At 46.1% G+C, this 24,952-nt stretch overlaps 1 protein-coding gene across 1 annotated transcript in view; it reads right to left on the bottom strand.

The window, feature by feature from the left end:
• DNAH10 (dynein axonemal heavy chain 10) overlaps nt 1-24,952 on the bottom strand; it is a 952,322-nt gene that overhangs the window by 214,394 nt on the left and 712,976 nt on the right. Inside the window, 3 exon segments of the mRNA XM_029571350.1 lie at nt 10,561-10,623; nt 10,626-10,730; nt 10,733-10,749. Of these exon segments, the coding sequence (XP_029427210.1) occupies nt 10,561-10,623; nt 10,626-10,730; nt 10,733-10,749 (185 nt within the window).

Genomic DNA, 24,952 nt, shown 5'->3' with positions numbered 1-24,952 from the left:
ACGTCGCCCATATCAGGAATTGGGTCTGGATCTGCACCCGTGTCTGCATCCGGGGCTAAAAGTGACCCTGACCCCAGAACTGGATCCAGTGACGCTCAGGGGATGTTATTCCTCGGACGAGGCTGCTCCACAGGCCGCTGCAGATGTTCTGCGACCCGACACTTCTTTGCTGGAGGTTCCGTCCAGTCAAGAGGCTGTCTGGGTCTTCTAAGCGCCAAATGCTTCCTGGCCAGGAAGGCTTGATGCATCAGAAGAAAAGCTCTCCAGGACACCATCCCCCTGCAGGGAATTGTCTGGAGGCGAATCGCCAGTCCCCAAATCAAGCTCCTGTCCCACAGGAGCTAAAACAGGAGGAGAATCCTCCTCATGCGATTCTCGGCGCAATGAACCCCCCCTCCGGAGGGGGCGGACGGTTCCGACGAGCCCTCCATCCCGGAATGGCAGGCGGAACAAAGATTAGCCGAATCGAGCGCCTGACCATATGGGTTGGCTTAAAACAACACAAAGGGCAATCAGGAGGAGGTTCCCTCAGATTCGAAGCAGAGCTTTAATGATATCAGTATTGCATACCTTCAAAAAGAAGGAGGACTATTATATGAATATTTGTCAAATGATATCTCTAAGTGAAGAACTATTAAATAAATATATATATATGTATATATCAACTGATGTAGCATCTAATGACATTTTATGGAGCATCATTAATTGTATGACTATAAGGATTTAATGAGTCTTGTGAGCTGGTGTGACAGCTATTCATCTTAGTCGGCTTAGTTTTAACGTTGAATCTCGGCTTGTATCAGAGTTGGTTAAATTAGGCTAATAGCAAGACATAACATGTAGCTTTAAATGTATATATCGAATTTATTTAGAGGCAACTAAGCCGGTTTTATGTCTCTAATTATATTTGAACACTAAACATAAGAAACAAAGAAAACTTATCGGGCAGACTCTGGAGCTCGATAGAAAATGTGCCGGTCCCGCAAGTTTGGTAATAATTGTCGGCTGCTAATAAAATCGAACATTAAACAATACATGCCGAAGTTGCAAACCAAAAATCGTCAGTATATTGTTTTTATATATATATATGATTTTTTAACTGACTATTTAGATAAGCATACTATCAATTAAAACTTAATTCGACAAAGTCGGTATTGTTACTATAAACAATATAAATGAGTTCCCAAGCATCATTTATTGCCCGCAACACTCAAACTAAGTATAGTTTATAAAAACAAAGTAAAGTGCGAGTTTTTTTGCACAATTGCTGATGTCAAAATTTGGCGCCAAATATCTGCGTCTGATGAAACTGCATAGTGGAGGACTCATAACGGGGTAAGAATCTTACTATCTATGCCGATCCTTTAAAAAATATATGTATAAAGCAACTCACCAATTAAAGAGAACATACGGAGGAACAAAGCTCGCGAAATCAACACTCAACAGCGGGTTCTTGCAAATATGAGTGGGCAGACAGACCGGTAAACTTTATAACTCTTCCAAGTCTCGCGATAGTTCACATTATATATAAGTGTATGGGATGTCGTCTAATGCTACACCATAATCGTCTATATATAAGTTTGAAAAAATCATTATTGTAAATGAAAAGAAGATATATACATACATATATGTGTATTGATTGATTGATATTATATATATGTATAAACCTGATAGAATTATGTATCATATTGCTGAATGATCCCATCAAAATAACTGAATAACTGATGAACCAAACTCTACATAGATTGAAAAAATAAACAAAAATCAAAAAGTAACCAAAAATCAAAAAATAACAAAATATCATAAATTAACAAATAAGAAAAAGAAAAAGTGAAAAGAAAAGAAAAGAAAAAGTGAAAAGAAAAGAAAAGAAAAAGAAAAAATGAAAAAGTTTTCACTTTATTTTTCATTTTTTACAAATCCATCATATCAGGATTACCTTCACTTTTCTTTTTAAAGGATCGGCATAGATAGTAAGATTCTTACCCCGTTATGAGTCCTCCACTATGCAGTTTCATCAGACGCAGATATTTGGCGCCAAATTTTGACATCGGCAATTGTGCAAAAAAACTCGCACTTTACTTTGTTTTTATAAACTATACTTAGTTTGAATGTTGCGGGCAATAAATGATGCTTGGGAACTCATTTATATTGTTTATAGTAACAATACCGACTTTGTCGAATTAAGTTTTAATCGATAGTATGCTTATCTAAATAGTCAGTTAAAAAATCATATATATATATAAAAACAATATACTGACGATTTTTGGTTTGCAACTTCGGCATGTATTGTTTAATGTTCGATTTTATTAGCAGCCGACAATTATTACCAAACTTGCGGGACCGGCACATTTTCTATCGAGCTCCAGAGTCTGCCCGATAAGTTTTCTTTGTTTCTTATGTTTAGTGTTCAAATATAATTAGAGACATAAAACCGGCTTAGTTGCCTCTAAATAAATTCGATATATACATTTAAAGCTACATGTTATGTCTTGCTATTAGCCTAATTTAACCAACTCTGATACAAGCCGAGATTCAACGTTAAAACTAAGCCGACTAAGATGAATAGCTGTCACACCAGCTCACAAGACTCATTAAATCCTTATAGTCATACAATTAATGATGCTCCATAAAATGTCATTAGATGCTACATCAGTTGATATATACATATATATATATTTATTTAATAGTTCTTCACTTAAAGATATCATTTGACAAATATTCATATAATAGTCCTCCTTCTTTTTGAAGGTATGCAATACTGATATCATTAAAGCTCCGCTTCGAATCTGAAGGAACCTCCTCCTGATTGCACTTTGTGTTGTTTTAAGCCAACCCATGTGGCTTGCAACGTATTTACTTTATTACTTAATTATTTTATTTTAATTTATTTTATTTTATTTCACACTGGATCATTTATATAATATATTTTTCCTTTTTATATATATCAATTTTAGTGTTCATGTTTTGTATTATTAAAGTATTATTTTAGATTTATACGTACACTCCACTGAGATCGTATCTTCATTTCAAGTGTATGCCTATATAATTAGCATACACACATACAAGTATCATTCAGCAGCATTATGACACAATATACGTTTGACCTTCACAGTTTAGTTCTAGTATTGATATCAAGATTTATTCTGTTTTATAATTGTATTACATGTTTTAATATGTTTTATTATTATTTATACTTTTTGTGTACATTATTTATAGAGGTCAATATACATTTTATTTGTGGTTTTAATTTTATATGTATGTGTGTCATTTTATATGTTTTACAAGCCCCTGAGGCAGCTCTTTGAGCGAAACTCGGCCAGATGGATCGGTGTAAAATTTGTTTACACCGATCCATCTATGTGTTTTATTGCTAAAATCTAACTAAGACTGCAGGAGTGCATCTCTACCACCTGCTGGAGTCAGAGAAATACTGAGGGACGGCAGTTGGCACTCTTCTATATATGGTAGTGCCCAAAGTTCTTTGCTCTCTGATTCCACCTGCTGGTAGGGATACACAACCCTCTTCTCTGGACTGATCTGGGTATGTTCAGGAACAGATTTACAAAAGGCTTTCTCCCATTCTGTATCTCCTACAGAAAAATCTTACTTGTAAGGCCATCAGAACAAGACAATTTCCTGATCAATGGGCTTCTTCTAGACAATGTCAGATATGTTTCTGGCTCTATTGATGTATTATGGAGGTGAATTTGGACTTAAAGTTTTAGGATACCATTCTATAGATAAATACATTTGAATATCAATTTTAGCTTTGGTTATAACCTTCCTTACTTTTTTTTTTTTTTCAGTGCTGTTCTTTATGTTCAGGCTGCATATAGTAATCATTCTACAGGGAATATTTCCCTATCCTCCCAGAGGGTTGTGAGATCATGCGGGTTCATCCTCTCTGGTAGCAAGTATTGGAGCTGGGGTTGGTGCCCCGCGGGGCTCCAGCAAGGTAAGCAGCCTGAGAAGAGATTACTGGTGGTCTAGACCCTTTCTTACCCTGTGGTGTTCCTGAGCACTTGTGTAAAACAAACAAACAAAAAAAAAAATCGAAAATTTTCAAAAATGTTCTTTTTTAGTCTGCTGCAATCCAGGACCCCTCCCCAACTGAATCGCCAAATTTTTGCCGAATTTCGCCATGTTTTTAGCATTTTTTGAGCCGTTCCCCCCCCCCCCCCCCCACGATGTCGCAGCCATCTTGGTGTGTAGCATGTGGAGAATCTTCCGTGCGGCTTTCTAGGGCTGCAATTTGCTCCCGCTGTCTGCCTGGTGGGGAGGGCAGCTCTTTTTCAGGGTCTGCAGCATTGCCCAAGCCTCGAGGGGCACTGAAAAGATCGGCTCCATGAGAGCTCAGTGCTGATCCTTTTTCCCTCAGTGCAGGGAGGCAGCCATTTTAAACACTTTTGCTGCAGCTCAGACAAGTGCTAGGGGGGAGGGGGAACTTCCTCCTGCATTATCTCCGGTCCCTGCGGGGCCTGATGATATTTTGGATCAGGACCAGGATTATTTACAAGAGGACCCTGTTTTCCCTGGAGGACAGGATGTTGATTCTGATTCTTTTTCTTTGGATTTTTGTCCTTCTTATGCATAAAGCCTTTTTGGCTTCCAGATCTCCACAAGGTGCTCCCTTGCCAATGAGACCTGTGCAGGGATCGCCCCCCCCCCCAAGATAGCCAAGCGCACAGATGTTCCCACGTCTCTATGGGTCACGAAGTTGAAAGGCGCTGTGGCTTCAGGTGGCACAGCCGCTCCGGACGTTCCGGGCAGTGCGGCGACAGGTGCAGGAATTTCTCCTTTCCCTCCCACTGATGGGGGATTGGATGAGGAGCAAGGAAAACAAAACCCCTTAGAGGGGGATGACCCTAAGGTGGCCCGGCTGTTACAGAGGGAGGAATTAGAGCCCCTCATTCCGGCAGAGGGAGGAATTAGAGCCCCTCATTCCGGCAGTTCTGTCTGAGCTGGGGGTCAAGCTTCTCCTACAAGCTCTGCCGCGGGATTTGGTGGATCCGGTTATAGCGGGATTACATACGCCAGCCCAAGTTTTTCCTGTTTATGCCATGATTCAGCAGCTGGTGACCAGGGAGTGGGAGGCTCCAGATGCTGGTCTGCGAGTGGGTTGCGTTATGGATAAGCTGTATCCGTTATCAGATGACTTTCTGGCGCTCCGCCGATCCCCTAAAGTGGACACTGCAGTTTCGGTTGTGGTCAAATGGACCACCATTCCTGTGGCAGGCTCGATGGCCCTCAAGGATCTCCAGGACCGCAAGCTGGAAGTCCTGCTTAAGCGTATTTTTTAGGTCTCTGCCCTGGGTGTCCGAGCAACAGTGTGTAGCAGTTACATGCTGCGAGTGAACCTGCGCTGGGTTCAGCAGCTGCTCACGTCTAGAGATCTTCCTCCAGGAGAGTCTGAACAGGCACAACATCGGGAAGCTGCAGTGGCATACGGGGCGGATCCTCTATATGACCTCCTACGCACCTCATCTCGCACCATGTCATCTGCAGTGTCGGCAAGGTGTCTTTTGTGGTTCCGCCACTGGTCAGCAGATGTTTCATCCAAGGCTCAGCTGGAGCTATCCCATTTAGAGGTGGCTTTTTATTCGGGGATGATTTGGAGCAGTTGATCAAGTTCCTGGGGGAGAAGAATGTTCACAAGTTGGCAGAGGACAGACCGAAGCCCTCTAGAGCAGTGGTTCTCAACCCTGTCCTGGGGACCCCCCCAGCCAGTCGGGTTTTCAGGATATCCACAATGAATATGCATGAGAGAAAATTTGCATACACTGCCTCCATAACATGCAAATTTTCTCTCATGCATATTCATTGTGGATATCCTGAAAACCCGACTGGCTGGGGGGTCCCCAGGACAGGGTTGAGAACCACTGCTCTAGAGGTTTTCCGTCATCTCGTTTTCAGGGGCAACTGAGATTTTGGCAAAACAGGCAGCAAGCGGCCGGACAGTGACAGCTGTTTACAAGAGGCCAAGCCTGGTCCTCATCCTTCTGTGGACGCAGAGGTGGTTCCTCTCCCGCTCCCGCCTCCAAGCCTACACAATGAGATGCGGTCGGCCCATCCCACAATCCTGCGGGTTGGGGGTTGCCTGTCACAGTTTTTCGAGGCATGGGCCACAATTACTTCAGATCAGTGGGTGCTAAGCATAATAGAATGAGGCTACGCTTTGGAATTTGCTTGTCCTCTCAAAGAGTTCTTCATCATAACTCCATGCGGTCCCCAGGCCAAACAACAGATTGTTTGAGAAACTCTAGAACATCTACTGGCCCTTGGAGCTGTGAAGCCCGTGACTCCAGAGCACTGGACAACAGGGAAGTACTCCATTTACTTTGGAGTTCCAAAGAAGGAGGGCTCCTTCCAGCCAATTTTGGACCTCAAGGGGGTGAACAAGTCTCTCAAGGTGTCCCACTTTCGGATGGAATCTCTGCGTTTAGTCATCGTGGCGGAGCACAAAGGTGAATTTCTGGCTTCTCTAGATCTGAAGGAGAACTACTTGCACATTCCCATATGTGAGGATCACCAAAAGTTCCTTCGCTTCATGGTGCTGGGAATGCATTACCATTCTGTGCTCTACCCTTCGACCTCGCAACCTCACCTCGCATGTTCACCAAAGTCATGGTGGTGATGGCAGCCTTTCTCCGGAGGCAAGGCCTGGATGATTGGCTGATCCAAGCAAAATCAAGAGATTGCTGTGTGGAAGTGATACACCAGGTGACCACTCTCTTGGAATCCCTTGGATGGGTGATCAATCGGTCCAAGAGCAACCTCGTCCCCTCCCATACATTGGAATTTCTGGGAGCCCGGATCGACACTGCAGTCTGGAAGGTCTTTCTCCCGACAGATTGACTGAACAAACTGATGGGGCAAGTTCGTCGATTGTTGGCTTTTCCAATGCCCAAGGCATGGGACTACCTTTAAGTTCTCGGCTCGATGGCATCCACTCTGGAGGTGGTATTTTGGGCGTTTGCTCATATGAGTCTGTTACAATGTGCATTGCTTTCCCGATAGGCCACTCACAGATCATGCCAGGTCCATTGAGATTGAGAAAGAAAGGGTATTCTGAGGCAGTTATCACTACATTGCTACAAGCCAGAAAGGCGTGTACCTCTCTTTCTTATAGTAGAGTGTGGAGAGTTTTTGGGACCTGGTGTCGGGGGCAAGGAATCCTTCACAGACACGCTACGATTGCTCAGATGTTGAGTTTTTTGCAAGATAGTTTGGTCAAGGGCTTGTCGTTTAATTCCCTTCGGGTACAGGTGGCGGCCCTTGGCAATCTGGTTGGTAGCTCGGTGGCGTCCCATCCTGATGTGGTACATTTCCTCAGAGGAGTAAGACATTTGAAACCCTCTGTCCGTCCGATATGTCCATCATGGAGTCTTAATTTGGTTCTTCGTGGATTGTGTGATCCGCCATTTGAGCCTGTTAAGTCGGTAATGTTGAAGGACCTCACTCTGAAGACAGTGTTTTTGGTGGCCATATGCTCAGCTCGCAGAATTTCAGAGTTGCAAGCGCTTTCCTGTAGGGAACCCTTCCTGAGAATCTCTGAATCAGGGGTTTCTCTTCGAATGGTGCCATCGTTTGTTACGATCCCCCCTGTTGCTGCGCTACAGGTGGTCTCTCACCTTCCACCGGAGGCCGCTCCGAAGCCAGGGCCTCACCTGTGTTCCATCCAGGACTTGCTCCAGGGCCTGAGAGGCCTAGCTGTTCCTGTGGCTTGCTTGGCTGTTTGGACTTCCTGGTTTCCAGCCACGCCCGTTTCCCTAGGGGCTGGCCCGCAGCTCTCCACCGTACTTATAGGACCAGCGAGGGGCGGTCCAGATAAACTCCTCCCAGGGAGTTGCCTTCAACCTCCAGTATATAAGGACTTTCTTGTCACTTGCAACGGGCCGGCGGATCGGGCTCTACAGTTGCCTGTAACCTTGCCGATCCAGGTCTACCGTGGTCTGCCTTGCGTTGATGGCTCTCTGTTCCTGACCTTGCCTTGATGTCTGTTCCTGACCTTGCTTTGATGTCTGTTCCTGAAGCTGCCTGATCCTGTTCCTGTTCCAGTTCCGGTTGTTCTGCCCTATGTCCTCGTCTGGTTCCTGAGCCTTCTGTCCTGTTGGGCCCTGGAGTGGCCAACAGGAGGGATTCGTCCCCCGGGCTCTTGAGCTTCTGTTCCTGCCAGCCGAAGGGGCTTCGGATGTCAGTATCCCAGCATCGGAGTTCCTGCTCGCCTGGATCTTCCCTGCGCTCTCCTGTTCCCAGCGTGGTCCGCGACCAGCCTTCCTGGGCTGTGTAGGGCGCGTATGGGACGGGGTGGTCCGCGACTCAGTCCCGTGGGTGGGCTGAGTAGGGTGCCCTAACGGACAGTGCCCGTGTCTCCTTTCTGCCCTCTGCTACGATGTCTTGCTTCAGCCTTTGCCCTGATGTCTCCAACGTCTTGCTTCAGCCTGTCTTGGATGTCTGCTTCAGCCCCCGTCTGACGTCTTCAGTGTAAAGGACTCTGACTGCCCTCGCCTCTGTCCGGCCTGCTGCCCATTGCCGTTCCCAGCGGCAGGTCCGAAAGGGCCGGGAACAGTCGGAGGACCGTTCATCAGTCAACTTCCCAGTGTTGGCTACCATGGGCGTGCAGGTCCGGCTGAGGGTCGGACTCCCTGCTTTTGTACCCGCCTGGCTCCCCATGCCTGCTCAGCTCACCTCCCACGGTGTGGCTTTGGGCTCCTCCTTGAGTCCTGCCGTGGCCCAAGGGCTCACCACCCGCTGGAGACGACCGCGCCCGCGCGCGCTCGTAACATCGTTCTTGCCCAAGGTAGTGTCTTCTTTTCATTTAAGCCAGTAAATTGAGCTTCCAGCCTTTCCTGATTTAGTGAACAATGCCCTGCACGCGCATGAGCTTCGTAGGCTGGATGTTAGATGTGCTTTGCTTCGTTATTTGGAAGTCACAAATTCTTTCAGACTCTCAGATCATTTGTTTGTCCTTTGGAGTGGTCCCAGGAGAGATCAGAAGGCTTCTAAGACAATGATTGCTCGATGGTTGAGAGAAATCATTTCATCTGCATACATTTGGAAGGGACGTCCAGTTCCTGAAGACTTGAAGGCCCATTCTATTCATTCGTTCTCAAGCAGCTTCTTGGGCTGAATGCCAGTTGGTATCGCCTCAGGAGATCTGCAGAGCTGCTACTTGGAAGACGCTCCATACATTTGCTCGCCACTACCACTTGGACGTTCAAGCATCTGGAGGATTTTGGCAGTGGGGTGCTGTGCGCAGGACTCGCAAGGTCCCACTCGGTTTAGGGAAGCTTTGGTACATCCCATGGTTTGGACTGATCCGGGTACATACAGGGAAAGAAAATTGGTTCTTACCTGATAATTTTCATTCTTGTAGTACCATGGATCAGTCCAAATGCCCGCCCAAAGGCTAGGAGTGGGTAACAGGGAAATTTTTGGAGTCTGCGCGCATGTTATGTTTATGTTATTGCAGCATACTAAGAAAGAAAGATACAGTTTACGTGTTTATCTGTTCATGTTTACAGTTCTGTTCTTGCTTGATTCATTGCTAATCCTTTATTGCTTTGATATTCTAAATACTGAAGGGATGCAGGAGGTACACCAGGTTAAGTGAGGGTGCCTTTCAAGTTTTTCTCTGTCTCCACCTGCTGGAAGGGAGGCATAACCCATGGTTTGGACTGATCCGTGGTACTACAGGAACGAAAATTATCAGGTAAAAACCAATTTTCTTTTCGGTTCCTCTTTAGTCTGAAATCAAAACCCAACTATTCTAAAAAGGTTGCAGGCTAAGACATCACCCCAGCTAATCTTATTAGAATTAATCTGCTGGGGGCAATTTTCAAAGCCATTTACATGGGAAAATATAGATTTACCCAGGTAAACTGGCCTACATGAAAACTGCTATCCTCAAAGGAGCTAAAAAGCACACTCGGTGTTCAAAACGTGCAGTTTTAGCTACACTAATGTAAATTAAGGTTGATAACTTTAAATTTTATATTGATGTGTTTTATGTACTTTATTCTGTATTTTAAATATTTTATGCATTTTATGTTGTATTTTAAATTGAAGTATTTTATATTGTTGTAAACCGGTATGATTGTACCAGAATACCGGTATATAAAAACAAACAAACAAATAAATAGCTTTTAGCATAAGTTGTTACTAAGCAAACAGTAAAATGGTAGATTCTTCCTACTTTTGGGTTCCCAGCTCAGTTAGAATTGGCTTCCATTTGTAATGACCAAGGGATTTTTTTTTTTTTTTTTTTTATCTCTCCCCCCCCCCCCCCCCCCCAATTCACCTAGCCCAGTCATTGCAGTGATAGGCTCCCTGATTCTGGCCACCAGATGTCACCACTGAGCAACAGCTGGGACTTCTTCCCCTTCAAGGGGCTGTGAACTTTGCCTCTGCAGCTTCTCAACCCCTAGCCAGCCCATAGAGCAGAATTCTAGCCAGGGAACTGAATCCAGGTATAAACTCCATGACTATAAATAAGGTTCACACTGAAAAGTATTAAATGGCATTTTAAACACTCAGTCTACAGTATTAATCTTGAACGATACAGTACTTCTGACATTTTTACTTGACTTGGAGAAATTGAATCAAAATCCATTTCCATAGCGAGCGGAGAAAATTTGGGTCAGACATCATTCCTTTGGCTGCTTTCCAACTGATTTCTTTGTACCCTCTCATCCAAAGAATACACTCACAAACAGCCTGCACCTGTCTGGGGGTTTAGCAAAAGACCTAGAAATAAATTTGAAAAGAAAAAACATGATCACAAAATAAAAAATAGATCATAACTGCATTATCTTTGTTATGGCTACTTTCTGAAAGGCTTTTCATAAAGATATTTATAGTAAGGCAAAATGCAATATAGAGAAGAGGACAATGCCAGTTGTGATTTTCTGCCAGCTTGAAATTTTTTTTTTTTTTTTAACTCGCTTCCTTTTCGTCTTTGCAGCTGGAATGGAAGATGGAACTCACTGTTGGCTCCACCCTGGCACCTTTTTTTCTTTCCCAGAAAATTATTAAAGGCCTCTTGTTACCTCCCATGCAAGTAAAGGTAAGTAAATAGGAATAGCCTAGTGCAGTAGGCTACAAACCAGGGAAACCAGGGTTCAAATCCCACTGCTGCTCCTTGTGACCTTGGGCAAGTCACTTTACCCTCTGATGCCTCAGGTACAAAATTAGATTGTAAGCTCTCTGGGGATAGGTAAAAACCTACAGTACCTAAATGTAATCTGCTTTGGAGTGCCAAAAGGTGGAATATAAAAAAAAATTTTTTAAAAAGCTGTTTTTGCATAACAGGTGCTCTCTTTGGATGGCAGAACATATCAGTTATACAAACGGGTGTCATCATCTGATGGTGCCAAGAGATAGATAAAAGCTCTCTCAGAGCTCATAAAAAACACAATTTTTCTGAGCATGTGCAGAACTTCTCAAACAGTCATCACTGCCTGAGTCTCCTCAGTCTTTTTAGCAAGCTAACCTTCAACTCTAAGGGGAGGAAGGTGGTATTGTGTGGCTGATTTGTCTTGCTGTCTATGTTACCAGTAAGCAATTTAGCTTTCTCTGTGGCAAGCAGATCAGTAATTAGTCACACACGTGGTGACTCCCAAACTGAGGGTTGATTGTAAGTATTTTTTCATGTTTTTATAACAGCAATGGAACATGCAACCTGTATGGTGGTAGAGGACAGAGGGAGAATCAAAGGAATTAATTAAGCTTTTAAGAAGTGCTTGGCCAAAACTATTGCCTTGATGTGAATCATTTTCTAGGTATCAATAAGCAATGAAGGTATGAATAGAAGACCATGTGGCAGCCTTGCAGATATCCAGTGGGAGCACTGAGGGGAGAGGATCACCTTGTTGGTGGCTGAAAGGAATCAGTAAGTTTTGTTTGGAAATTATTTTTTTTTAATTTTGGAGTGAAGTTAACTATTGGGGAATATTATTTAGTGTGTTTGTGCTTTTAATAGTCAGCAAGGCAGTGAATAAACAGAAGTTAGACTGTTTGTATTTCCCAACCCTTCCACCCCCTCATCCACCCACCCCTAGCTCATCCTTTAATTTATAGGCTATTTTAGCCAAAGATCTTTATTCAAAAATTGGAAGAAGGATCCAACAGAAGAAAATAGGATATTGCATAAGCGCTGGAAAGTTAAATGTAAGACATTGACAAGACAGGCTACGAGAGAATTTGAAAAGAAGTTGGCTGTAGAGGCAAAAACTCACAGTAACAACTTTTAAAAATATATCTGAAGCAGAAAGCCTGTGAGGGAGTCAGTTGGACCGTTAGATGATTGAGGGGTACATGATCCTTCCCTGCTTGGGCCAGATCCCTGGCCAAGGTGCTTCCCTTTCGCACCACAACAGGAATGGCATCGAACGGTGCCAATGGTAACATTGCTGCACACAATGCCCAGGCTCCACAGTGCCATCAGCGATGGTTGCATCCTGTCAGTGTTCATGGTGATTAGAGTCATAGACAACCCCAGCCAGTGACACCCTGCTTTCAGTGCTTCACTGTCCCGATGATGCTCTTTGGTGACAGATGCTCTCACATCACTCAAGCGAGGGTAAAAAACGCCAACTGCATCACCTTACCTCGCTTGTAGGTGCCCTTCAACTGCGGCGGGCACTCACAGTGCTCAACATGGAAGGTGACCCTGGCGTGTGATGGTGTCCATGGTGTGACGGTGAACATGGCTCACATGGCATCAGTGAATGCATCTGGAATTTCGGTCCTTAATTAGGAACCAGAAGCCAGAGTATTAATCAGTACAGAGTCCTGTTGCTGACAACGGGAGGATGTCCTGATGCAATCCCAAATGATTGGTAGAGAGGTTCTCTTGGTATTGTGTCCAACATAGCTGGCAACAGCGATATATGACACTAATACGGTTCTTGGAAGACCAGACGACCTAGAACCTTTCGAACCATATGGCCCGATTTAGAGAACAGGTCTCAATGGGATTGTCGCTGAAGCGGGATTAGAGTACTTACCATCCGTCGTGGATCGCAGAAGGACGAGCTGGTGAAGATTGATGGCTTCGTGGATTTCAGGAGTCATCGAGGGATAGCCTGAAGGACGTAAACGTCAGACTCAACTCTGTAACCTGGTATGGTAGCACAGGTACAGAGGAGACAGGCTGAACGTGTCTGGTGCTACCACAGTAATTTGTGGAGGTTCAGAACCCAGCACCGGTGTCGGTGGGAACGCCTCAGGTGCAGGGGAGCCATTATGACTCACGAACCCGGCCCTCTTTGCAGCGGCTCGATGTTTTGTGACGCCAGTGCAGAATTCCTTGGAACTCGGTACGGTCATTCTGGAGCACCGAGGACTGCCAGCACTGTGTGGAACAGTGGTGGTGGCAAGTAGCGATGTTGCTTGGCCCGGGCATTCTCCAGCACCGAGTAGGATAGCACTGATGTGCTGGATGGCGTCGGTGGCGGACGGTCACTGTGCCGGGTGACAATGAGTGCCACGTGCTCGGCCCAGTCTTTCCCCAGCGCCAAGGTGGATGCCCTTGCTGTCTTGGATGGCGATATGACAATGGATTGTTAGCATGCCTGCACTGCTCCTGGCACTATGTAGTGTCGTAGGCTGATACTGTTGAGATCCGGAAGTGGATCCTTAGGCCGACCGGCGTTGAGTGGCGGTCGGGAGGCAGACACGCTCAGCCGAAGACGGATCTTCACCTGGAGACCCGTGACGCCCCCAGAGGAGCTGTCGACGCCCGGGTCGCTAGGGCTTAGGTGGCTTCGCCCTGGAAGTCCTAGGTCCCCCCAGGAGGAGCCCGTAGGGACCCGGACCGCTGGGACTTAGGAGAGAGACTGGCGTGGAAGGAACCCGGACCGGAGCTGGAACAGGACTGATGGAAGAAGAAAGGGTGGAGACGAACGTGGTCAAGGCTAGCAGCAGAAGTCAGAAGCGTGAAGACAAACCGTGGTCAAGGCTGGCAGCAGGAGTCAGAAGCGTGAAGACAAACCGTGATCAAGGCTGGCAGCAGGAATCAGAAGCGTGAAGACAAACCGTGGTCAAGGCAACAAAGCAGGAATACGGAGACAGGAACGCTTGAAACTGGCAAGCAGGAACAGGAGCACCTGGAACAGCAACTAATCCTCAGGGAGTGACCGTGTTGCAAGGCCAAAGCAGGAAGGGCTGGTGCCGACTTAAATTCCCCGACGGTGCTGATGTCAGCCGGGGGGCAGTTCAGCACATCCGGGTGCTGGACCGTCAAAAGCCCGGCCCTCGCGCGCGCGTTCCCCCGCAGGGGGAGGAGTCATCCACGGGGCTCGGCGGCGTCTCCCACGTGGACGAGGCCGCTGCCATGCGGCCAGGCCGGCCCCGGATCCCGCGGCTCGCGGCAGGACAACGGGACCACGCGGTGGAGGTAATGACCTGGTCGCTAACGCGGCGACCGGGGTCTGCAACAGATACGGGGCTTTAGTAAAGAACCCAAACCATGGAGCACTGTGTTTTGGCCAGGGCATTGCGTGTAGGTGCTATGTCAGTATTGACAGTATCGATGGCGGCATAGACAAGCCTGGAAGGGGGGGTACCGATGTTAGCGATGGGGGGCATCGACTGCACGAAGGTACCAAGGTATGAATTCGACAGAGGCCCTGGTGGCAACAGTAACCGTGGAAGTCCCTATCCCACTAGCACTAATAACCAGGCAGAGGGTCACAGAAGGACACTCGCAGACTATGTTGGGCTAACTGTGAAAACAAAGGGAGAGGGAAGGCTTGCAATTCGGTTGGTAGGCTGGGGAAACCGTAGTGAGGTGACAGGAACCGACCAAAAAACAGGGCATAGTATTCACCGAGTGTCGATTAAATGTACACGAAGGGAGACCCGCACAGGGAAAAAGTGTTTGTGAAGTAAAAGTTTAAGTGTTTCCGTGTGGAAAAATTGTGAGAATTTCTCACAGAGCTCCTAACCGCTATGCTTACTGCAGAGTGGAAAAAGAAGACTGAGGGGAGACACTTGTGGTCACAGGGATAATTTCAGGCTGAGCATGCTCAGTGCACTCAGTGTGCCAGCATCAGTGTGCCAGCGTCAGTCAAAGCTTTATAGAAACTTTGACAGAAAGTTTTCCGTAGCAGGGCTCCGTCCTCTGACGTCACCCATATGTGAGGACTACCATCCTGCTTCTCCTGTGAGAAAGTCTCTTGCAGGATCTTTATCCTGTTGGACTCTATGCCATCCCTGTTGTGTTCCGCGCCCGTGGATGGCCACGGGGCGCCCCCCTACCTGACCGCTGATGGCGACCCGCTGCGGCAAGCATTGGGAGGAGAGCCGTGGTCCGGTGCCATTGTTCCCGTGCGTCGGCGCGGGCCCCCGGGGTGACAGCCGGGCTGGGAGCCGTCCCCTGCTCCTCCCGCGCGGCATCAAACAGCTTCTCCCCCACGGCCGGAATGCAAGATGGCCGCCGCGCCTCCTCACTAGATTTAAAGGGACCTGATCCCTTTAACTACTTCCAGCTGTCTTCAATGAGCCAGAGCAGAGGAAGTATAAAAGGAGGCTTCCTCTGCTCATTCTTTGACTTGGCAACCTCTCTTGTAGCGCTGTTTAAGTCTGCTTGCTTCGGTGAGTCTTCTTGCGCTTTGGATCCTTGTTCCTGGTTCCTGTCTCGTCTTGGTGTTCCTGGTGTGTGACTTCGGATTAGCTAGCGGTGATTCCTGGTGTGTGACTTCAGACTGGCAAGCGGTGATTCCCAGTGTGTGACTTGGATTGGCTAGCGGTGATTCCTGGTGTGTGACTTCGGACTGGCAAGTGGTGATTCCTGGTGTGTGACTTCGGACTGGCAAGCGACGATCCCTTGGTGTGTGACCTCGGACTGGTAAGCGACGACCCTCTAGCACTTGACCTTGGACTTCTTCCTGACCATCATCTCCAAGGGCCCACCTAAGTTCCAGCGGCCCGGGTCCCTACGGGCTCCTCCCGGGGGGACCGCGGGCTTCCAGGGGGATGAAGCTCCAGTTAGCCCTTGCACCGAACGCTCGACTCCTTGTCCTCTCAAAGGTCCACCTAAGTCCCAGCGGTCCGGGTCCCTACGGGCTCCTCCTGGGGAGACCACGGGCTTCCAGTGGCAAAGACACAGTTCATTTCCTCGACGTCACGACTCTTCATCTGCCTCCACAGTCGCCTCAGTCTCCAGTGCCGAAAGTCAGCTGGTCATGTCTTCTGTCCTGCCTCGCCACCCGACAGGAGAACCTACGGATCTTCCTCCTAAGGTATACCATCCTCCCGTCGGCCCAAGGGTTCACAAGCCTGAGCATAACAATCCAGAACAAAATGCCACCAGGCCCCCAAGTTGATCTACCCTATCATTGCAGTTTAATTTGTTCCCTGGTATAGCACTATGACATTGGTTATCTTCTTTCCACCAGATCTCTGAGAAGCCAATTATATCTACCTCTTCATTCAGTGCTATACACTAACTCTCCCATCTTACTTCTTAGACTTCTGGCATTGGCATACAGACATTTCAAGTATCATCACATTTTCATCACCCTCTGGGTAAATTTCCTCCTCTTCTAGGGATTCATACTGCCAACTAAATCCTCATCTGGATCCCCCATAATGGATCTTAACAACCGTGTGGCATAACTGTCAGAGGCTTCCCTAAATAGCCTCTGTCTCTTTTGAGGTCTATTAATTATAGATGGGACAAGCCTTGAGGGAGAAGGTAAACCTTAAGAACAACCTTCTTTAATATCACCTGGAGTCTGCAAGCTTGAAACACCTGCTGCAGAAACTTAAAACATTCAGGACAAAAATCCCTCATTGAAGCCAAATTATCGTCTGTCACCATGCCAACAATACCTCCTTCTGGAATTAAACACTGAGGTTCCTGGTTCACTGATTGCGATTTGCTCAACATGGCTACTGCATCCTCAGGAACAACAGAACCCTGGTTCTCAATGGAGTCCCTATACAGTTATCATCATTTTTGACTGAGCCTTTTTTTTTTTGTGCTGCCGTCAAAGTTTCCCCAATCTCGGCAATCACCCAACATGCGGGACAGACAGTGCCAGTAGAAGCCGCTGGCAGTTTCAAGCAGTACAGCTGACATTGATGGCTCTTCTCGGACATGCTAACTCTAATTGCCATGAAATTTAGTCTCCTGTTTTCCTCTAACTTCTTTCTTTTTGGAGAGGAATCAAGATGGCTGCCGGAGAGGTTGCACATTGATCTGCTCCGTTTTCTGTGCCTCTTCAGAAGCTTTTTCCTTGAAGTTTCTGACCAAATGCCACATAAAAGAAAAGGAAAAATCCGGGTATATCCTCCCATCCCGGAGAATCCTGAAGGGCAACGTTTAATATCGCAGTATGCGACCCAGATGTCAGGAACGAGGTCGTCTAGCCCCATCGATGAGGAAGGGAAAGGAGCCCATACTCACCTGGGAACTATCTCTGACGCCTCCGATCCAAGAATACTGCCGCAAGCTTTCTCTACTGCCTGATGCCGCGGTTTGCTGAGACACCAATGGGTGAGTCCTTCGAGCATGATCAGATTGGGAGGCATTCCCGGCACCAGTTCAGAGAGAGGAGCAACCAGGCCCCTGCTGAGGCACCGGAGAGAGTGTTGGAGAGAGAGGGCCTCAGAGTGGTAACATCGGAGCCGAGGGTTGGCTCGTTTACCCCGCAGAGAATAATAAAACTGGCGATAGTTACACTCGATGCCCTATGGGACTTGGAAGCAGGGAACGTGGCGAAACTCGACGAGCAGGGCCTACAACTGGAGGCAGTGTCGCAAAGAATGGATAAGTTGGACTCTTGACCAAAAGAATCAAGCTATACTACATTGAAGGTAACTGAAGAAGTTAAAAAGTTACAAGATTTAAGTGTGGTCTCTCCGTGATTGAAAGACTTTTGTCATTGAGAAGACTTGAGTCAGTAGAAAATTACTTGAGACACTTAAATCTGAGACTGCTTAATTTCCCTAAGGTAATGGGAGAGTTGCCTTTTCAGACTTTTAAAAAGTATGTTGTTGAGATTCTAAAAATACCTCTTGATAAAGTTTCCCTCTGTTAAAAAAATATTTTTCTTAAAACAAAGATGCACTCCTATATTACCTGGTTTAGGGATAGATATGGCTAATCGTCCAAATTTCCTAGAAGACGTCTGAGGTTGAAATTGTTGTGGCCGTCGCTCCCCGACGTCTCCACTGCGCCAACCTTACCTCTGTGGCGACTCCCTCTTTGCTTGTTGGATGTTTGGCTGCCGCGGCGTCATCATGCCGCCCTCCTTCGGCGTCCCCGGACCGGCAAGACGCTGCACTCCACCATGTTTCCCAGAAGCCTACGGGCGCGCGTTACCAGCAGTGGCGCGAACCTCAGGTGCGTCCCCTGAGATGATGTCATCCGCACCGGATATTTAAGGTCTCTGAATTCGCTAACTAATCAAGTTAGCAAGTTCTTACGCTCCTAGCTACTCTGCCTCCTCGGACTTACCAGGGGTACCCGCTCCTCGGGGGCCTCGTTTCTCTTTGCCTTTCAGGTCGTAGTCTGGAACCGGTACTCCCTCCTCGAGGGCCCACGTTCTCGGACCTGCTTCTGAATACCACTTCTGCCAGGAAGTCATCGCTGCCTACAACACCAGTGAGTTACCATCTTTCTCTCTTTCCCTGGAACCAGGTACTCGCTCCTCAAGGGCCTAATCCATTTCAGCTCCTGGGCTGCTTCAAGAGACTATTGTGTGAGTGTTACCATCAAGGTTCTATTCCTGAACTCTGCATACCCTGCCTACTCACTATACTTAGTTTCTCTACAGCTCTGCCATCCTGGGATCGCTGTTCCAATATCTGCGGGACTACAGCCCAGCTGGGCGCTTCCAGCTCACTACTGCCACCCTGGTGGTTCAATATACTGTTTAATAAAAGAACTAGTGTGTGTCTGTCTCCCAACTCTGAGCTTGACCTGTGGTCCCTCTGGATCTTTCCCCGGGGGTGTGGTCATCTGCCACCGGCTCAAGGATCCACCCACAACTATCCCAAACAATAACAGAAATAATAGAGAGGTCTGCTTTATTTGTAACTTTTTTTTCTGAAAATGATGTTGGACTAATTATGAAGAATTATTTTAAAAATCTGAATGTACTATTCTTGGGAGAGAAAGCAACAAGGAAGGCTGTCTAACAAAGCCGTTGGGGCAACAAAAGGAGGATTAGAAGCCATATGTCCAAATTCCGATTTATTGAAGGGCGTTGTCATATTTTAAGTCTTCAATAAAAGATCGGAATTTGGACATATTGGCTTCTAATCCTATTCTTGGGAGGTCAGGTTTGTATTTTTCCCAGACTTAGCAAAATCCACGCAACAGCATGGGAAGAAATTTATAGCTATGCGTCCCGAAGTTTAGCACTAGGGGTACATATATTACGGTACTCCTGTAAGTGCATTATAAAACTTTCAGGAAATACGTATATATTCTTCAGTCCGGAACAACTACAGGCTTTCCTAGAGGCACGGCGCAATAACCTGCATCCCATCGAGAAGGATACATAAATTAATATACCTGAGTTAAAACCAGCCTTTATTTAGTTAACATGAAGTTCTAATGTTCTCCATTTTTTTTTTCTTTTCCTCTCATTTTCCTACATAAGAAGAGATCTTGGATATGTTTATGTTTACTTATTGATTGTATTTGATAAGAAAAGAAATAAATATTGTGTTAAGGAACAAATCATGTATCTCTTGAAATTCTGTGCAAAGTTTTCTTTTTTATTAATATGCAAAATAATGATAAATTAAAAAAAAAAACAAAAAAAACTTTCTTTTTTTTTTAATGTGGTAAGAAAGTAAAGGTTATTAGTTTACAGTCTCCTGGCAGAAATCAGAAATCTCAACCTGTACCTCTGAATTGAGACAGGGAGTTAGCAACTTAATTGGCTCACTTCACTGGGTGACAAACGCAGAAGCATGGCCATCAGAATACCAGAAACTCAAGGCTATAATCCAGAAACCTCTATCAGACAAAAATAATTGACAATAACAATGACAGAACAAAGAGGTATGTTTGAAATCAAAACATCCATCCATCTTGCTGGAGGCAGGCAATACTAGCTAGCTATACTGGGAGCTGATAATGCCATAAGAACTAATGATGGTCATCAAAGTATTAAAAAAAACCTAAAAAAAACAACTCTGCCTCCATCTGCTGGACAAAGAGATGATATCCAATGTTCTAGACTGGGGTAGCAGAAGAAGAGCAATATTTATTAAGAATATTCTACAAAAATTATTAAAAAGAAACAAAATAAGTTGTAAATAAACTACAATGTTAAAGAAAATCTATTTCTTCATTGTTACCACGAGCACTAGCCCTTTTATTTTTATATTTCTGAGATGGAAGGGCTTGTGGAGGGAGACTGCAGGCTCAGCCTGGCAGGGTCAAGCATTTGGAGCTCAGGAGAGGGGAACTGTGATAGAGTCTATATGCCCACAATCTTCTTTTTTAAACCCTGCAGCTCCACTTAACAGGCTATATTCTTTTGAATACTGTATATCCGGTTAAGGCTAAAGTTATCTGGCTAACTCTAGTTGGATAACTTTACATTTAACCAGCGATACTGAAAAAATATCTAGTTAGGTTTAAGTTATCTGGCTAAGGTTAGCCAGATAACTTTAATTGGGTATATTTGGTGAGATATTTATCCCACTGAATAGCCCAGATAACTTATCTGGCTATCTTTTTCTAGGTTTCTGAATATTGGTCTCTGTGTACCTAAAAGAGTACTGACAAATTTACTTTTAACAAGAAAATAAAAAAAACCCATAATTAACTGATCCCGTTTATTGAACATCATTTGAATAGTTATTAGTTGGTTATTGAGAAATTACTACTTACCTGATAATTTCCTTTGCTCTAATGAAGACAGTTTAATCCACACCAGTGGGTTATACACCTCTACAAGCAGTTAGAGATGGAGCAAAGCTGATGTCACAGTAAATTACCCCTGCTATGATATCAGCCCACCAGTATTCTCTGCAAAAGCCAACTGTGGACAAACTAACAGCACTTGATTATAACTAGTAACAGATAACCACTCGAACACTCAGTAACAGGAAACACTGAGTTCAGAAAAAGAATGTAAGATCATTAATCTAGGGACTGAAATGACATTTACCAGTTATCCCCAGAACGCAGCCACTCAGGAGGACAATATAATCACAAACCAGCAGACAAGGGTGAGAAGATGGTTTAACTTATCTTCATTAGAGAAAAGTAAGTAATAATTTTTCATTTTCAGCATTCAGACAGGTTAATCCACAGCAGTGCGTTGTACCCAAGCTACTCCCAAAAAGGTGGGGAGGCTACCCTTGGTCCAACCAACATCACATGCACAAAGGCTGTGTTCCTCCCGGGCCTGCACATCCAGATGGTAATATCTGGAGAAAATGTATAAAGAAGACACATCACTGGCTCAGTAAATTTTGATAGGAGACAACAATTGAAGTTTTGCCCATGAAACTGCCTGAGTCCTAGTGGAATGAGCCCTAAACCTGCTTAGGTAACGGCTGCTCAGCATCTACATATGCAGCCGCGATCACTTCCTTAATCTAATGGGCTATTGTAGCCCGCGATGCCAGCTCGCCCTGCTTATTCTCACCATGGAGCACGAACAGCCAGTCTTCCTAAGAGGTCTAGAAATCTCCAAATACCTCAAGAGATGTCGCTTGACCCAAGCTCTGCAACAGACGATATTCCTCCACATCTCTTTCCCTGTCCAGAGTTAGCAGGGAAATTGATTGATTTAAGTGAAAGTCTGAAACCACTTGGGCAATAAAGACGGAACAGTTTGCAGATGAACCACCCCCAGAATCATTCGCAGGAAAGGTTCCCAGCAAGAAGAAAGAGCCTGCCATTTGGAAAACTCTACGTGCAAAACAATTGCCACTAGAAAAATCATCTTCAAGGTATGTAGGCTCAAGGAGAGGGAACGCAGAGGTCGAAAGGTGGAACCCGCCAGGAAATCCAACCCCAGATTAAGGCTCCACAAGGGCACCAGCAACCGCAATGGAGGACGAATATGCTTCACCCCCTTCATGAACTGGGCCACATCTGGATGGGCCAGTAAGAATCCACCATTCACCTGGCCTTGGAAACAGGCATAGCCGCCACCTATACCTTTAAGGAATTAAGGGCCAAGCCTTTAATCAACTCATCCTGCAAAAGTATAAAATGAGAGGGGATCTTAACCGAATGAGGATGAACCCCTCGTTCCTGACACAAAGCCTCATACATTCACCAAATCTGAATATAGGCCAAGGAGGTTGAGAACTTTCAAGCTCGAAGCAGGATGGAAATCACAGCTACGGAATAACTCTGCTACAGCAACTGAGCCCTTTCAAGACAAATAGAGTCAGATCCTCGTGAAGAATAGGCCCCTGATGCAACAGATCTCTTCTGAGCGGGAACCATAGAGGAGACCTGGACAAGAGTCTCCGCAGATCTGCATACCACAGTTTTCTAGGCCAGACGGAAGCCACTAGAAGCATCATCTTTGTTTGTCTCTCGATCCTTCAAACCAACCTACCCAACAAGGGCCACGGGGGGGGGGGGGGGGGGAGGCATACAGAAGCTTGCCCCCTTTGGCAACTCATGCACCAAGGCATCAATGCCCAGAGACTTTGGATCTTGCCTGCGATTGAAGAACGATGAATCTTCATCTTGCATGACATTGCTAGCAAGTGTAGGCTCTAGCACCCACTATGAGCTGGGTGTCCGACAATTCCCAATTGTCCGACAATTCCCATTCTCCTGGATCCAGACTGTCTGCTGAGAAATCAGCTCTCTCGTTGTCCTTCCCCACAATGTGGAAGGTAGCGATCTCCTGGAGATGTCTATTTCCTGCGATACTTGCTGACTCTTGGTGCCTCCCTGGCGATTGGTGTAAGCCACTGTTGTCACGTTGTCCAATATCACTCAGACCGCTTGATCCTGCAAGCAGTCGGCAAACTGCAAGCATAACAACCGAATGGCATGTGCTTCCAGGTGATAGATGCTCTAGAATGACTACTCTTCACTCCAGCGCCCCTGTGCCATCTGCTCCTGAATATGAGACACCCCCCCCCCCCTCAACCTTGGAGGCTTGCGTCCATCATGAGCACCAGCCATTGTGGAGCCTGCAAGGAAACTCCCATCCTCAGATGGTCCACCTGCAACCACCATTTCACTTGGGTGCCGATCTCTACAAGTAAGTGAAGCCGTATTGAATGGTCCTGAGACTGTGGACTCCACTGAGCAAGCAGAGTGCGCTGAAGAGGACACATATTTATTTATTTATTTGCCCATGGAACCACCTCTAGGATGGCCGCCATCAAATCGAGTACTTGCAGGTAAGACCATACTGTTGGGCGAACTGCTTCTATCAAGAGCCACACCTGAGCCACCAACTTCTGAATGTGGATCTCCAGCAGAAAAACTTTGCCCTGCTTCATGTAGAAACAAACACCGAGATAACTCCAGCACCTGTGATGGCTGTAAATTGCTCTTGACCAAATTCTCCATCCAACCTAGCTCCTGCAGCAAGGAGATCACCTTGTGCAAGGCCTGAAGACTCTTTTCCAAGTTTTTGGGCCAAATTAGCCAGTCGACCAGGTACGGGTAGACCAGAATGCCATTCTTTCTCAAAGCTTCCATTACCACCACCATGACCTTGGAGAAGATTCTGGGAGCGGTGACCAAACTGAAGGGATCACTCGAAACTGATAATGTCCCCCAAAATGGTGAACCGCAGAATCATTAAATCTCCAGATGAATGGGAATATGTAGATATGCCTTTGACAATCCAGAGACAAACTCCCCTGACTGTACTGCAATTATGACTTAGCGTAAGGTTTCCATGTGGAACCAAGTCACTCGCAAATGACAATTGGCTTCCTTCAAATCCAGGATGGGACACAAAGAAATAATAATGAATAACGGCCTGTAATATCTTGTGACTTGGGCACTGGAATCATGGCCTGCAAGCTCAGGAGCCTCGACAATGTAGTCTCCACCACCTGTCTCTTTTGCAGTGAGCTGCAGGAGATGCCATAAAGACATCCTGAGGTACACTGAGAAACTCCAGAGCATAGCTATCCTTTATCACCTCCAGAACCCATTGATCTGATGAGAATCTTGACCCACCTCCAATAAAATAGAGATAGACTACTTCCTATCCCCTGTTCCGGAAGGAGGGTCAGTACATCTTCATTGAGGGGGTCAGGAGGCACAGCTACCCCAGCCTGCGCCCCGTTTGGACTGCTTGGGCCGAAAGGACTGAGATCTACCCAAAGGTAGCCCTCTGCGAAGCCGCACATCTGAAGGGTCAAAAACTTCTGAAACCCCTAATACGGCCTCTCGTGCCGAAGAGTGCAGTGCCTGCTTCTTATCTTCTGGTAGCCGAAGAACCTGGGACTTGCCCCATTTATCTGCCATTTTTTCCAACTCACTCCCAAATGAAAGTGATCATTTAAATTTTGTAAGATTAGACAAAAACTATATCGGCCAACCAATTCCGCAGCCACAGCTGACCTCTAGCCACTATCATCAAAGCCACCCCTCTGGCAGAAGTATGGACCAGGTCACAGCCTGCATCCGTCAAAAAGGTGGCAGCCGGTTCCATGATTGCTCTGAAATTCAAACCAGACTCACTCATCAACCTCCTGAGATAGAAGCAAACAGCTGCGAGCCACCAGGGAGCAGCAAGAAGCTATTTGCAAAATTAATTGCTATTGCTTCAAAGTCCTGTTTAAGAATAGCCTCAATTCTCCTATCCTGAAGCATCTTTTAATGCTGCTCGTTCCTTCTAACCAGAAAGATCATTCGCTTGGTGATGGAACACACCAGTGCATCCACCTTTGGAAAAAGCAACTGCTTGCCCTCGTCACTGGATCCAGGGAGTACAGCCCTTCCAAGGTATGTTCCTCCCCTTTAAAATTAGTTTCCGGA

This window comes from Rhinatrema bivittatum, chromosome 11 (assembly GCF_901001135.1).
Source record: "Rhinatrema bivittatum chromosome 11, aRhiBiv1.1, whole genome shotgun sequence".
Lineage (NCBI taxonomy): Eukaryota > Metazoa > Chordata > Amphibia > Gymnophiona > Rhinatrematidae > Rhinatrema > Rhinatrema bivittatum.
Note: the sequence above shows the minus strand (reverse complement) of the source record. Positions and strands in the feature narration are given on the sequence as shown.